Source organism: Eptatretus burgeri, chromosome 2 (genome assembly GCF_056783735.1).
Source record: "Eptatretus burgeri isolate ZD-2024b chromosome 2, Ebu_testis_v1, whole genome shotgun sequence".
Lineage (NCBI taxonomy): Eukaryota > Metazoa > Chordata > Myxini > Myxiniformes > Myxinidae > Eptatretus > Eptatretus burgeri.
Genome location: NC_140962.1, coordinates 96381693 through 96396452, shown reverse-complemented (window position 1 = coordinate 96396452; position 14760 = coordinate 96381693). Strand labels below are relative to the sequence as shown.

Below are 14760 nucleotides of genomic sequence, written 5' to 3'. Positions count from 1 at the left end.
GGGCTGCCGAAGCAATTTAATTCGGCTTAGGAGTATAGGCCTGGATAGGTCGTGACTCCGATGGAGAATACTCGAATGGCTGATTACCCAGTAAGCTGGTGCTCATTTTGCCGACCACGGAAGGATGATAGGCTGAGTCAATGCACCTGGTGTTATTTCAACTGCGCGATACGTGCTGAAACTCAGGACCCGAAGATCTTCAGCCAACACTAGGCATAAGAGGAGCCAGAAGAGCATATGAATCCGGCAGTTCACCAATGTGCATTGAGAATCTTTGAAGATAGATGCAATCCATAATCAAATTTGTGTGCCTTTGCCTTCATCGTCATCCTCTTCCAGAGTTCTTGGATGTCCCTGGCAGAGGATTTTGGGTGCTCTGGGAAATGGGCCGCCATCCTTTTTTGAAATATCTTCCCATGCGAGCTGCTTTGACTTATGTGTGCCTGTGTCGCTTCTCTTTGTCAAGACCAGATTATATCTGTGACTTGCTACAGGTACCATGTAAACCTGTACTAACCTGTTTCATTGTCGGATTGTCGGCGACTAAACCGTCTCCCCCACCAGGTTTCCTGGTGAGGAGGGTGTATGATATGGACACCCAGCAGGATTAAAAACAAAACCTGTCAAAGGGCCGAGGAGCTCCCTGTGAGCCAATGGCTATCCATATTTAGTTCCCAACTGTGTCTGCGGACGTCGTCCTGCAGTTGGGTTAATTTTGTTTTAAGAGGGTGGCAAGATTTGCACTCTGGCCACTGTAAAACCCTTCATTCCACAAAACGCAAAGACATCTTAAAACCCACTCTGTAGCAGTACCTCCTGTGCAGCTGCCCTCTGCAGGGCAGCTGAACGGATGACGGGATTGGGGCAAAGCCTTCAGGACCCCCAATCTTTGATTGAAGGAGGAAAACCACGGGGTAACCTCTCTAGATACAGTTACACAACTCAGTACAATTCAGAACATTTATTGAACAAACAAACACATTAATGTGCGCACAGGAGGCTCTGGACAAACAAACTCACTCCAGATAACTCAAATACAAGTGGAAAATCTTAGTCTTTATATAGTTTCCAGTAAGACACCGTTTTTTTTATCATTCTCTGGCACGAGCGCAAGTTCGCCTGGTCTTGACATTTTCCAGGTGAACCTTATCTTCAGTCTTCTTGGACAGCTCCTGCTTAAATGGTTGGAACACATATTCAAATCCGGACATTTTAATCGCACAGAATGCTAGAATGACGTCAAACGCCAACTCTAATGGCCATTAAAACAAGTTTCCATCCGATGTAGGTTAAAAGGTCAGTCTACTTCTTCGAAACTGGGAAGATATATTATCTTGAAGGACTAAAGCTTAGCGAAAACATCTGGACATCTTAAATCCACATTCCAACTTGTTATGTCTTCTTATGTTATGTTATGATGCATACATACGAAAGAACATCGTGTCATATTTGAGGACATTTTTATTTCAGGTTTAATATATTTTATTTTAATATCAAGTTTTAATCATCATCATTTTATTTATTTCATCACCTTCAAACCCATTATGATAAAAATGTATCTATACCTTCCCGGGTCAGATTGCGGTAGTGTGTCAGGGTGGTGCTGAGGTGTCGTCCACCAGACGGCGGTCTCCTTGGGTTAACCTGAGGTGGTCCCTTCGGGTGGGTGCCTGCAATGTCCTTTTCCGAAGAGAGGATGATCACCTGTCTCTGTTATCATCTGAGCTCAAGCATTTGGATATCGGTATTGCAGCACTCTCTGAGGTTCGGAGACCGGATTGCGGCGACATCATGGTGGTTGGTTACACCTACTATTGGTCTGGTCACTCTGATGGTTACCATACTCAAGGAGTTGCTGTAGCTGTGTCCAATAAGCTGACTCCAATGATAGTTGAGGGAACACCAGTCAACGAGTGTTTTATGAGATGAAGGATTCGTCACTCCTTGGGTGTCGTTTCCCTGGTCTCTGTATATGCTCCGACTGAGGCGAGTGATCTCACCATGATGGACGCATTCTATGCCACGCTCAAGTCTATGGTTGATCAGTGCCCCAAGCGTGATACTCTTCCAGTCATGGGGGATTTCAATGCATTGACTGGAACTGATAGGGATGGTTACGAGATGTGTGTTGGTCCCCACGGGTCTGGAACTGTGAACCAGAATAGCACAAAGTTCCTTGACTTTACAAGAAGTCATGGACTTCAGGTGACTGGTTCATGGTTTCAGCATCCACAGGCTCATCGCTGGACTTGGTATTCCATCGCTGATGGTGTGGCAAAGGAGAGTGACCATGTGCTCATTGTTGGTTGCTGGAGGATGATCCAGAACTGCAGGATCTACCAGAGTTTGCAGTTCCTCAATACCGACCACAGGCTTGTGGTTGCAACTCTGAATTTGCACCTTCAATCCGGGAGAATTGTATTATCCCAGCCTCGACTGGATGGTAGCAAGCTTTGCGAACAGGTTTGCGAACAGGCTGAATTTACGAACAGGCTGAGTGGGGATTTGGGGGGTCTGGGTGCTTTGGAGAATCCTGAAGAGTTGTGGAGTGCCTTCAAGACCACCATCCTTGATGTTGCCGGTAGATGTCTTGGAACTCACTGCAGGGCAAAGAAGAATTTTGTCTCGAGGGACACTGGATACCATTGACCAGAGTCACAGGGCCAGGCTTAATGGCAGAGCTGAGCTGTTCAGGGAGTTGAGGCATACATCTGTATGTGCGGTGAGGGTGGACAAGGAGGCTTATGTGTGAGGAATCTGTGAGGGGGTAGAGCATCAGCTGTGGTCAAGTGATTCTCATCCTTTCAGCGCAATTCACACATTGCATCCTTCGTTGTACTGCAGTTAGAGCAGAGGGTGGTGGATTCTTGACAGTGGAGTACAAAGTGAAGTTCCGCTGGGCCGGTTACTTTGAGCGGCTGTACCAGGCTGATCCACGAACTGTTGAGTTGGATGTCAGGGGTGTTGCTATCCCCATTGCTGACCCTCCAATCAACTGTGATCCACTTTCTTTTGTGGAAACAGGCTGCGGTGACCGGTTGAAATGTGGGTAAAGCTCCCTGGATCTGTGGTATCCATCCTGAACTTCTCAAGACTGGTGGAAGTGCTGCACTTGTGTCATTGCATGCAGTTCTGTGCTCTGTCTGGAACACGGGCATCAATCCAACTGACTGGAAGAGGGGCCTTGTTGTCCCTCTCTGGAAAGAGATGAGGATCACCAGGACTGCAACAACTACAGAGGGGTGAAGCTGCTCTCCGTGCTGGGCAAGGTTATTTGTGATTGGGTTCGCAGGGCTCAAACAGCAGGATAATTCTTGATTGGATTTGCCACCATCTGCTTGAGCAGCAGCTCCCAGAGCAGTCAGGCTTTACACCAAAGACGTCAACAATTGACCGTATCCTTGCTCTTCGGGTCCTCACCTAACGCAGACAAGAGTTTTCGTAGGTGCTTCTTGCAGCCGATGTTGATCTCTGCAAAGCCATCGATTCAGTGAATTAGGACGTCCTCTCGAGGATTCTTGGTCTTCGTGGGGTGCCACCAAAACTGATCAATCTGATGTCTGAACTACACTATGGCACTGAGAGTGCTGTGAGATGTGGTGATACCATCTCCGACTTATTTACAGTTGTTACTGGAGTTCATCAGGGGTGTGTACTTGCCCCCATACTTTTCAGCACTTGCCCCCACACTTTTCAGCACTTGTTTGTACTGGATTCTGGGGAGGATATTGTGGAGACTGGATTCTTGTGGAGACTCTTGATATCCTTTTGGAGGCCCTCGAGGTCCTGATTGAGGAATCGGAGCTGCTGGGATTATGGGTTTCCTGAGTCAAAACTAAGATCCAGGCTTTCAATTACATCTTGGATGCTGCTATCCTGTCTGTACCTGTTTGTGGCGAGGATGTTGAGGTCGTGGAGAGATTCATTTTCCTTGGCAGTGATATTCATGTCTCTGCTGGCTGTGAACCAGAGGTCAATAGATGTCTGGGTCGGGCCTGGGGAGTCGTGGATTCACTGGATCGTAGGATGTGGTGCTGTCGGTACCTGTGCAGGAGGTTGAAAGTCTGAGTCTTCAGGTCCTTGGTGCTTCCAGTCTTGCGCTACAGATGTGAGACTTGGATTCTGACCATGGATCTAAGACGGATACTCAATTCCTTTGGTACCAGGTATCTTTGGAGAATCCTAGGCTATCGCTGGTCGGACTTTGTGTCCAACGAGCGGTTGCTGAGAGAGACTCAAAAATAAGATTTGTTACCTCCATAGTCTGTGTGCATCAGCTGTGGCTGTATGGACATGTGGCTCATTTTCCTGACGCTGATCCTGCTCACCCAGATTATCTAAGTGAGGGAGCCTCGTGAGTGGAGGAGGCCAATGGGCCGACCAAGTGCCTTGTTGTTGCAGCAGGTTGATCGGCATCTCAAGGCGATGGGGATCGGCCAGGCATCTGCCTCGAGGATGGCCAGACTGAGGCCCCTGGAGTACCGTCAGAAAGTGGACGCAGCAACGCGCTGCTCTGGCGCATGCTCCCATACCTGACCTGACCTGACCTGACCTGTTGCTTCTCCTGTCTTGGATTGTTCTTTGGTGAACCTCAATTACTTCGATTAAACCCATTAATTGCTCCAATGAAAAATCGTCGCCTCTTTTCTTTCCTTACATGTTGCCGTCGTTGGAACACACATCTATCTATAATTATAGCAGTGTGTGTGAGTGTGAGTGTGAGTGTGAGTGTGAGTGTGAGTGTGAGTGTGAGTGTGAGTGTGAGTGTGAGTGTGAGTGTGAGTGTGAGTGTGAGTGTGAGTGTGAGTGAGAGACCCCGCTGTTTCTCGACAACCGCTGGTCCGATCTAATTGAAACTTGCCAGATATATTGCTGGGGACCTGGGGATGTGCCTTTTCAAGGTTTGATATTAATTGGACAAGTGCTTCCCAAGTTATGGCCATTTATTTACCAACCAATGACAGGAACTGTTGCTGCGGCCATTTTATATCAACCAATGACAGGAAGCATTGCTGCGTAGCCGTGGTTGATGGTGAAGAGAAACTCAGCCGCGTTCGCCATTACGGGTTTTTTCTCTCCTCTCCTCTCCTCTCCTCTTCGTGTTTTTCCTTCGAAAAGGCAAAATACGTTGGCGCTAATTGAAAAATTGGCTATTAAAAGCCTCCGTATTCTTGCCCTGGACGAGGAAACAAAGAAGCGCCGTTTCCTCAGCGATGTTGTTTATGAAGAGGTGCTAACGAGATAAAGGTGTGTATAATGCACATGAAGACGATTTTTATTATTATTTATTTATTGAAGAAAAATTGTTCCAAAAATAATTTATCAAAAAAAGTTCACAACTTCTTTTTGTTTCCAATTGTCAAAACGCTGTGGCCTTTGGAAGTGTGAAGGAATTCAGCTCCACTCAACATGCTTGCCAATGAAATGCATCTCAATTTGGTGGTTAAAAACGATTCACAACGACGGGTTTCCTTACTCATTGCTCTGCAGTCTGCTTTCAACCCCTTCATTTGTCATTTCATTGACCTCATTTCATCTATCTATAATTCCAGCTGTGTGTGTGTGTGTGTGTGTGTGTGTGTGTGTGTGTGTGTGTGTGTGTGTGTGTGTGTGTGTGTGTGTGTGTGTGTGTGTGTGTGTGTGTGTGTGTGTGTGTGTGTGTGTGTGTGTGTGTGTGTGTGTGTGTGTGTGTGTGTGTGTGACCGTTGTTTCCCTCCAACCACTGGTCCGATCTAATTGAAACTTGCCAGCTATATTGCTGGGGACCTGAGGATGTGCTTTATCAAGATTTGATATTAATCGGACAAGTGATTCCCAAGTTATGGCCATTTATTTACCAACCAATGACAGGACACGTGCTGCATAGGCGTGGCGGATGCGCCATTTAGTTACCAATCACAGGACACGTTGCTGCGTGGGCGTGGCTGCGTAGGCCGGTGCACGGCCGGCCGACGATGACGTCACGTCACGTGCCTTGCTGGTTACGATGGGGATCGATCGGTGCCTTAGTTACCGTAGGGTAGGAGTGCCAATGGTAAATGGCAGCGAATGTCATGGCAAGCAAAGACAGGGAGGTAAACTTGATTTTAATTAACTCTGTGTGTAAGTATCACAGCAGTTGTTGCTTCAATGCAAGCGATAATTCCTGGAATGATGTGAACATTCCGTGCGGGCACGCACTACTTTTGGATAGTGATGACTTACTGTATTCTAATAATTTCTCGATTTCTTAACCGCATTTATAGATAAACACAATGCCCCAATCCAGTCGTCGTTTATGAGAGCGAAGGAATGGCCTGTGTGGTTGTTTGAAAGTTTTTTTTTTTTTTTTTTTTTTTTGCATGTTCGGCCACGCACATATGGGCACGCGAGAGCAAAGGAACGGCCTGTGTGGTTGTTGTTTCTGGCAAGCGGTTTGAAAGTTTTTTTTTTTTTTTGTATGTATTGGCACGCATGTACGGCCACGCGAGAGCGAAGGAACGGCTTGTGTGGTTGTTTCTGGCAAGCGGTTTGAAAGTTTTTTTTTATTTTTTTTGTATGTATGGGCACGCACGTACGGCCACGCGAGAGCGAAGGAACGGTTTGTGTGGTTGTTGTTTCTGGCACTCGGTTTGAGTTTTTTTGCGGGGGGGGGGTTTGCTCGTACGGCCACGCATCTACGGGCATGCACTAGTACTAAAAATTGATGCACGCATGGCCAATGTAGAGTAATTTAGGTGAACTGGTTTGGTAACCTCTTATATGGTGCACTGAACAAAATTAATTTTTAAAAGCCATTGAATCACAGCTTGGATGCGCACATTTTATCGGCTGTTTGGGCATGCACAACGAATCAGCTGTTTATATCCTTTCATAAATTGCTGTCTCGACATGCGATTCGCTGTCGTCGTACACCTGTTTTTGTGGCCATTTAAGGGTTAGGTGTGTGTTAGCAAATTGCGCTGGAAGTGCCTTTCATAAATTTGGCCCATAATGCCTTCTTTTTTTATTTTGGTACTTTCTGTTTTTGAGGAAAAATGATATTACATTTGATTTGAGGTTTTTGTCCAGTCGAAAGTGTTTTCCATTTCTTCCCATTCCAGCTTTCCTTTTCAGGCCGTTTTTTGGAGCCTGTTTGGGGACCCAGCCAGTTGCTGCTTTTCTTTTTGGCAATGTCAGTAACTTCGGGCCTTATGGCTGCTTTATCAGCACTCCTGGCATACGCAGCAACATCTCGGGATGTTCTACTCTTCGGCGCTCATTTCCATGGCATTGCACCTCTTACTGGAGCCTTCTGTGCGGCATTGGCACCGGGCATCTTGCTGGACAGCCCTTTGATGTCTCGCCCACGCATCTGGCTTGCGATTGCCGTTCTGACATTCTTCATCACATGGTTTGGCTTGTTTCCACTGCGCTGTGCCTTGGGCCTCGTTTTCGGTGGACTTTCTGGTTGGGGATACCTAAAAGTGCGACCGCAGAAGGCCATTGCAGCTCCACGAGTTCCTGGTGCAGCTGACGTTATGGTGACATTTCGGAGGGGACTGATGAGGCTGGGGTTATTGGGAGGTGGAGGACGAAGGCGTGTTAATACTACTGCTGGACCACATGTCACAGTGTCTGTGGAGTCCCCAGATGCTGAGAGGAGGAGGTAGGAGGGATGAGCTGTTTTGGGATACTGTTTGCTTTTAACATACCCTCGTCATTTACTCTTAATTCACTCAAACTTACTTGGCTGTCACATACTTTGCATCCACAGATTTTCCAGCTTGTAAACCCTTTCACGGCTAATATTGTCGAGTCTATTATTTGGTCCAACAGATGGTGAAGTGTTGAACTGCTTAAGAGGCAAGCGCTGTTTGCATGTGTTGCTTAGCCGTGCATTCACCAAACTAATTACTCTGGTGTGCACCACATGGAAACCAGACAAGGCAGGTAGTGTACCCCCCCTGAAGGTTATTTGTCCAGCTGGGTTTTATTGAAAAACTATTTGTGACATGGTAATTCTCCTGAGACTAGCTCAATTTGCTGCAGCTTAGAATTCAAATCCTTTCTATTGCCAATATTAATGCACAACCTCTGGAATGCGAGTCAAGTGTCTGGTCCGTCAGTTCACTGCCATACGTAGTACATACCCTTGTTAATATTGTTAGTCACCCAATCTGTTCTGGTTGCCCAGTTCAAATGCTGCGAGTCATGTTAAAACAACCATGACCGTCGCCCGCCTCGAAGATTCCCTGTCAGTAGAGCGCATACCTCCGCCAAGCTGATTAGTTTACATTTTGTATCCCACTGATATGCAGGATCTGGATTTGGACCTGATACAAAATCTAATGTGCTTGTTCTCATCACCGAATCAACTCATCCACCATTTTTCATCCGAATCCGTCCACAACTTCCTGAGATATCATGCTATATATCGTTTTTGTCCCTATCTCTCAATGGTGAACAATCACTTGTATTAAAACAAGCCGGTAGGCGACATGGCTGCTCGCTCAAGATGGAAAGCTGGCCGACGCGACTAGCCGATATTCATGGACATGCTATCAATCAATTTAGCACAATAAATATGACTAGCCGAAACCCCGTCACAGACGGATTCCGTTCCATGAGCCCAATATGACAACCAGTGGCGGCTCTTGTAAGAGCCGGATCCCAGTCGATGTACTCCATGGCCTTACCTAATGAAGCCTACAAAACGTCCTTGTACACGACATTTTTGGTGTACACTACTCCTTGTGAAGAAGCCCCCTGATTTGTGCACGTGTCAACTTTGACGTACATACACCGTGTCAAAACTTCTCAGGTCACAGTCCCGAGAAAAACGTGACGCGACCGCGAGGAGGAGCACAAAATTGGTCCTTCAGTATTAATATACAGATACAATGTTTCTTGTTACCTTTTTTGTGTCAAATTCACATTCTGAGGTAGTCAGCATGTGCAGAAGAGGATTTTACATTGCAGATGCTATTTTCGAGGAGTGGAATTGCACCTCTCAGCGGTGACGGTCTGTCGACGACAGACGTAGTGATGTCTGTGAATGACCGATTATGTCATGACGTCCTTACGCCTCTCAGCGGTGACGTCACACGTCGCCATGTAAAACGAAAAGTGTTTATTCCGCTTCAGATTTGAAAGTTGACTATTGCCACTATGTGCGATGCACTCTTACAGGTACGAAGTTTCTTTCAGTCCAGGTCACAGTACCGAGAAAAACGTGACGCGACCGCTCGGAGGAGCACAAAATTGGTCCTTCAGTATTAATATATAGATTATCACAGCCCTCTTCGTTTGCGCCCAGAAACCCGCCTTGTGAAATTTCAGGCATGTTTCCAAAGAGACTCGAACAAATGCCAGCCCTGGTAATTCCATTTATCTATTCGCTAAAGATTTTATTTTTTTATATGATGCTGTGAGACATTGTCCTTAGGCACAAAAAACAGGTCCCTCGGAGGTCCAGTTTTGGAGGTATTGATTTTTTTGTACAGTCCACAATAAGTGTACGATGTACGATAAAGTATTTTTGCTGTTGCTAAGCAACGGAGGTGTGCATAGCAACCATTCATTTTTGTGTACATGCGAGCCACATTGTACACATTTCATCAAAATCAGACTCTTTCTATTAGAGATATTCACAATTAACTGTTTCTGAAATGTTCGACATGTACTCGCCCAAAACCTATCTCCTCCTACACATATTTTTTGTTAGGGCTGCAAATTGGTATGAAGGGAGCGAGATAGATTGCGCACAGAACTCTAAGCTTCGATTTTTAGATTTTTCGATTTTTTTTTTCTGATTTTTTTTTCGATTTTTGACCACTTTAAAGGGCCGTTGCTATGCCGTTGCTAGGGCCCGGGGTCCCATATTCGAAAGCACACGATTCCCAGAAATACTGGTCCTACCTACCAAATTTCATTGGAATCAGTTGAGTGGTTTAGCCCTGAGGCTTGACCAAAGTTTCGCGGACAGACAGACAGATGGAAATGTCCAGAATAAGGGTGCTCTAAGAGCAACCAATAGGACACTGACCTGCAGCTTATCTGGGCGCTGACCTAATGTTGTAATCCAAATTTGGTAGTATTCTGACTGGTGGGTCTAGAGAAGGTTTTTGAAGGAATTTACACGATTTTCCCAAACATTTACAAAACCCGCCATTCTGACACACTTCTGGTCACGTGAACGGCATGACCTCAGCAATTTAACATCATGACCCTGTCCAAATGTTGCAACCCAAATTTGACAGCATTCTGACTGGTGGGTCTGGAGAAGAAGATTTTTGAAGGAATTTACGCAATTTTTTTTTTCCAAAAATTGACTAAGTCGACCATTTTGACACACTTCTGGTCAGGTGATCAGCATAAACCTCCGCAATTTAACATCACTCCCCTTGCTTAATGTTGTAACCCAAATTTGGTAGCATTCTGACTGGTGGGTCAAGAAAATTTTTTTGAAGAAATTTACTGTCGGCCATTTTGATCTACTCAAAGTCATGTGACTGGAACGAGCTGTTCAATCCCTGTTACCAGTCAGGAGAGAAACGTTCCTGCCAAATTTGAGCTGGATCGGCCCAGTGGTTTGGTTGGAAAAGTTGAAATGGGAAATGGAAGAACGGACGGTGTGCGATTACAATACCTTATCTGGAATTTAAATTTCAGATAAGCTAAAAATTATCGTATCCAGATCCGGATTCAGATCCTGACCAAAAATGTGTGTTGCTGTCCTGAGCTGGTCATCTGCATACACAAAAATTTTGGAACGATTACTTGAAAACTGTGGATAAAAATCGTGTGACCTACAGAAAGACAGACACTACAGACCAACATGGCAAAATTATTTCGCCAAGTAACAAAACAGACAGCTGTGAAAACATAACCTCCATCTACCTTCGATGGGTGGTATTAAAAATAACCCCTTGAGCTTTAACCCCTTCCATTGCATATGTGCCCACGAGTCAACGAATGATCAGGAGCCTTATTTATATATGCTTTATCTGTGCCCAATCAGACACAGCACAGGAGATAAACATCAGAAATTGATAGTAAAATTATAGTTCTGGCAAACTGGCTCGTTGTCGAGTCCATCGCCTCTCCACTCGGCAGGGGGGAGGAATGCAACCCCAGCATGCAGGCTTCTTCTGCAAGACATGATCTCTCTGTGGTCCGCCTCACGAACACTCGGGCTCCCCGTTGCGTCGCATTTCCCGGTGTCCTTGGATGAATGCAGGCAGGCAGAAAAAGCGTCTTCGCCCATGCCCCACCTTGTAGAGGGTTGTACGCCCACATCACTGGGTAACGATTATGCTCCTCCCCTCACTCACAATTGTTGAAGCGGCTTCTGGTTGACCCTTCTCCCGATGTTCTGGGAATGCCGCTGGGATAGTCAAAGATGCATTTTCTCACCTTAACTCGGGAAAATGACCGAGTGTGTTCGGAAAAAAAGACACAAAGAAAGGATAACAAAGATGAAAAGGTTAAACGGGGCGTACATTCTTCCATACACACCATGGGGTGGGTGCACTGTTGTAACTGCACCCACAGGTGGGTGCACACATACAAATTAGCAACGCATATCTGGAAATCACATCTAATTACTTCTATGCTTATTCTCAACACGTAATCATGAAATAACTATGCTATATCAAGCATTCATTAACCCGTTCGTATAAGCCATTTCCACAACGTTATTATTTCAACAAATTTTTTTTTTTGGTCATTTTTGTTTTGTTTTTTGAAAGGTGCATCAGATAAGCGGTGTTTTACTTATTTATTTTTCCTGTCACTACCATAACTTTGCATGTTGGTTATTTTGTTTTGACATGTTTTGTGAGTGCATTGATGTCCATATTGTGTCCACAGGCAACTTGCTCTTAAAGCTCTGGATGAAAGGCTGAGGAAAGCTGGAACAGCCACGGCCTGGCCCAGTCTCGAAAGTGAGGTTGGAGAAGCAGAAACCGCTATTACCACTGCTACTGCTGGCCCAGGACTTTCCAAGCTTCCTGGGCCAGCACCGGCTGAAGTTTGACTTGGAAAAGTGGCTCAAGAAGGAGAATCGAATCAATAAGTGCAACTTTTCTTCTGATACGCTTTCGTTTGATCGGAGTTGAACAGCTTGGCAAGAGCAGACAGACTGCTGAACTTTACTGCACAATTTTTTTTTTCTGCTCATTGTGGAAAAGCGCTAGGCCCGGTGTTTGATTGATTAGGAATGAGAGTGAAAAAGTGGTGACACCCATCTTGCACTGTCTACGAGGCTTCCAGATAGATTTTAATCATTTGTGTTGCTGGTTGATAGGGATTACCCGCTATCTTGTAAGTGAATTAATATCGTTGTTCTGAGCACAGTTTTAAATCGCTCCATCAAACACTAATTGGCAAATGATAATGATGTTGGATGTCATCCAAAAGGCCTGCATATTCTTCGAGTATGTAAATGTATTTTTTTTTGTCTGAACCACACGTTATTTGTGGTGACTTCTTTCTTTTTTCGGCATTGCACCTGATTGTTTTGAAGGTAGTTACACATCCCTGTATTGCTACTGCTGGACCTCAAACACACCCAATACAACTCCCTTGCTGTCCTGCCTTCCACCTTTGCCTTGTAAGGCAGTTCCTTTACACCCTCTCCTCTACCCCCTTGGTGCACAATTGTCAAATAGTTTATATCCTGGTACTTTAAATATCAGTAAAGTGATGCATTTCTATCAAGTAAGTTTTGCTTACCTCTGGAAAAACTTTCTGCTGTTTTAAAAAGTTTTGTTGTAGTTTTCTTTTTCTTTTTTCTTATGAGTTGAAAGAAAGAGACAACAATAAAAGAACAACTTCCCTTGCTGTTGGATTGTTAAGCAGTCTGGGATACAATTATGGTCAGCCCTTGATCCATGCCGAAGCAGTGCTCACCTGTAGTGGTCACATTTGTTTTCATTCATACAATTCGTTATTCGGTCAAACCGTCTGAAATTTCCTGCTCATTTTCATGCTCCTGGCCTCACCAGACTGATCTCACCAGATTTTCTTCAAATCCAAAGCCAATAAATCAATGTCAAGTAGGTTTCTTTTTCTCCCTGAAACCACCAACCCTCTTCTCTTTCCCTTTGATTGGAGTTTATTTTCCAATTCTTTGCTGAGTTTATTAAACTGACTCTTGTGTGGCTATTAGCATGGAGACGCACATTGCGTTGTATTTCCCGAACATACAAAACCAGAACACTGGAAATTGACATTTGTATTTTGGTATTACCAATCAGATATCAAACTCTGGCTTTTATCCCCCATTATAACACTTATGGAAGTTTAGGAATTTCACAGTGACTTGTATCATGGCAGTCTCAACCAACTGTACCTTAAAGAAAATAATTCTTTATGCCTCGATACGTTTCATTGAAGAAAATTGCATCTCGGGACCAAGGTTGTCTTTTTCTTTCTCAATGAACCTTGCCTGATTCATTTATTTTGTGGATGATCCCAAAAGCATTCCAGATTGACATGGTGGTGGTGGTGGTGTTCTCGCCTCTATCATCCAAGCAAATGGGTTCAAAAAATGAAGTATGTCGACATCTTGCTTGGTTATTGCTATCTTGTGCTTAGCTCTTGACAATCATGAAGTTGTTCATCTCATTTTTAATTGGAGAAAGTCATTTTTGCTCTATCATTGCCTCTTCCTTGATTTTATCTCCCATATACCCATTCATGCAACTTTAATAGCCTGATGTAACCGCTCGTTTTCAACCCTCGAGGTGCCTAATCTGCTTACATTCTGAGTTTTGTTTTCTGCTTCTTCGGTCTAAATGGGGATACAAACAAGATGTACTCGTTTGAAACTGCAAACGGAATGATGGTTTAACTCGACTCTCAATCATTGTGCTCATAAGATTCCATTTTTTTTTTTTTTCAAAATCATTTCACGACGGTTGTTTCTTGATTCCAACATTGTGCATGGTCGTATTGTTGGTGGAGGCCATCTATATATTACATATGGGAAATCTTGTTACTCACATGCACTCCCCACTCCCTCCCCCACCCCCCATCCTCACCTCGTTCACTGCATGCATTTGGAGCATCCATTCCTTCCCTGCCTTCCCCAGTTTTTATTTCATTGTTTGCACATGTAATGTGCAGATGGTCCTGTATACTTTGGCGGACTTTCCTTTCACACCAAGTCTCTCCTTCATTGAACAGAGGAAAAAGAACTCCGGTATTTTGTATTTTTTATCGACACATCAATGACTTTACAGAGCAATTCATCAGTATTATTTGTGGTTATAAAACAGTGGTTTGTCGTGAATGAGTTGAGCAGGGATTGATGAGATTTTCTTTTTTTCGTTGCAAGTCTTTTCGAGAATGTACTGTATTGTGAATGGAATAATTACAGCTTGTGTACGGATAGGTAAGACGCACACTTACTGGGTAAAGATGCCTCTTTCTATTTCCATATTGAACGTGCTGGCTGATTATTTGCGGGTATTCCTTATAATTTGGACTTCCTTCGACTTGTAGCAGCAGATTTTATTTTCGAACTGGAGAAATGCTTTCAAAGTTTGGACCTTCGAAATAAATTAAATGTGGATATTTGGTTCTAATCATTTTGTTTTGTGCAGTTCTCTGTAAGCGCACCGTTTTGCAGCAGCGATTGAGACATATTTCCTGCAGGGAGAATTTGAGATTGTGAAGTACGTATCACCAAGAACCCAACACAAAAACCAAAATAACCTTTCTAGGAGACGGTGTGGATTTCCAAAAGTTCCTCATTCAAGGTGGGTTTAATGACTGTGACATCTGAATATTTGA

General features: G+C 44.5%; 1 protein-coding gene across 1 annotated transcript in view; it reads left to right on the top strand.

Moving 5' to 3' along the window:
* Positions 1 to 14552, top strand: part of TMEM115 (transmembrane protein 115) — a 42721-nt gene extending 28169 nt beyond the window's left edge. The window contains exons 3-4 of the mRNA XM_085870392.1: positions 7083 to 7627; positions 11833 to 14552. Of these exons, the coding sequence (XP_085726518.1) occupies positions 7083 to 7627; positions 11833 to 11998 (711 nt within the window). The 3' untranslated portion in view covers positions 11999 to 14552. The remainder of the gene's footprint in view (positions 1 to 7082; positions 7628 to 11832) is intronic.
* Positions 14553 to 14760: the final 208 nt, after the last annotated feature.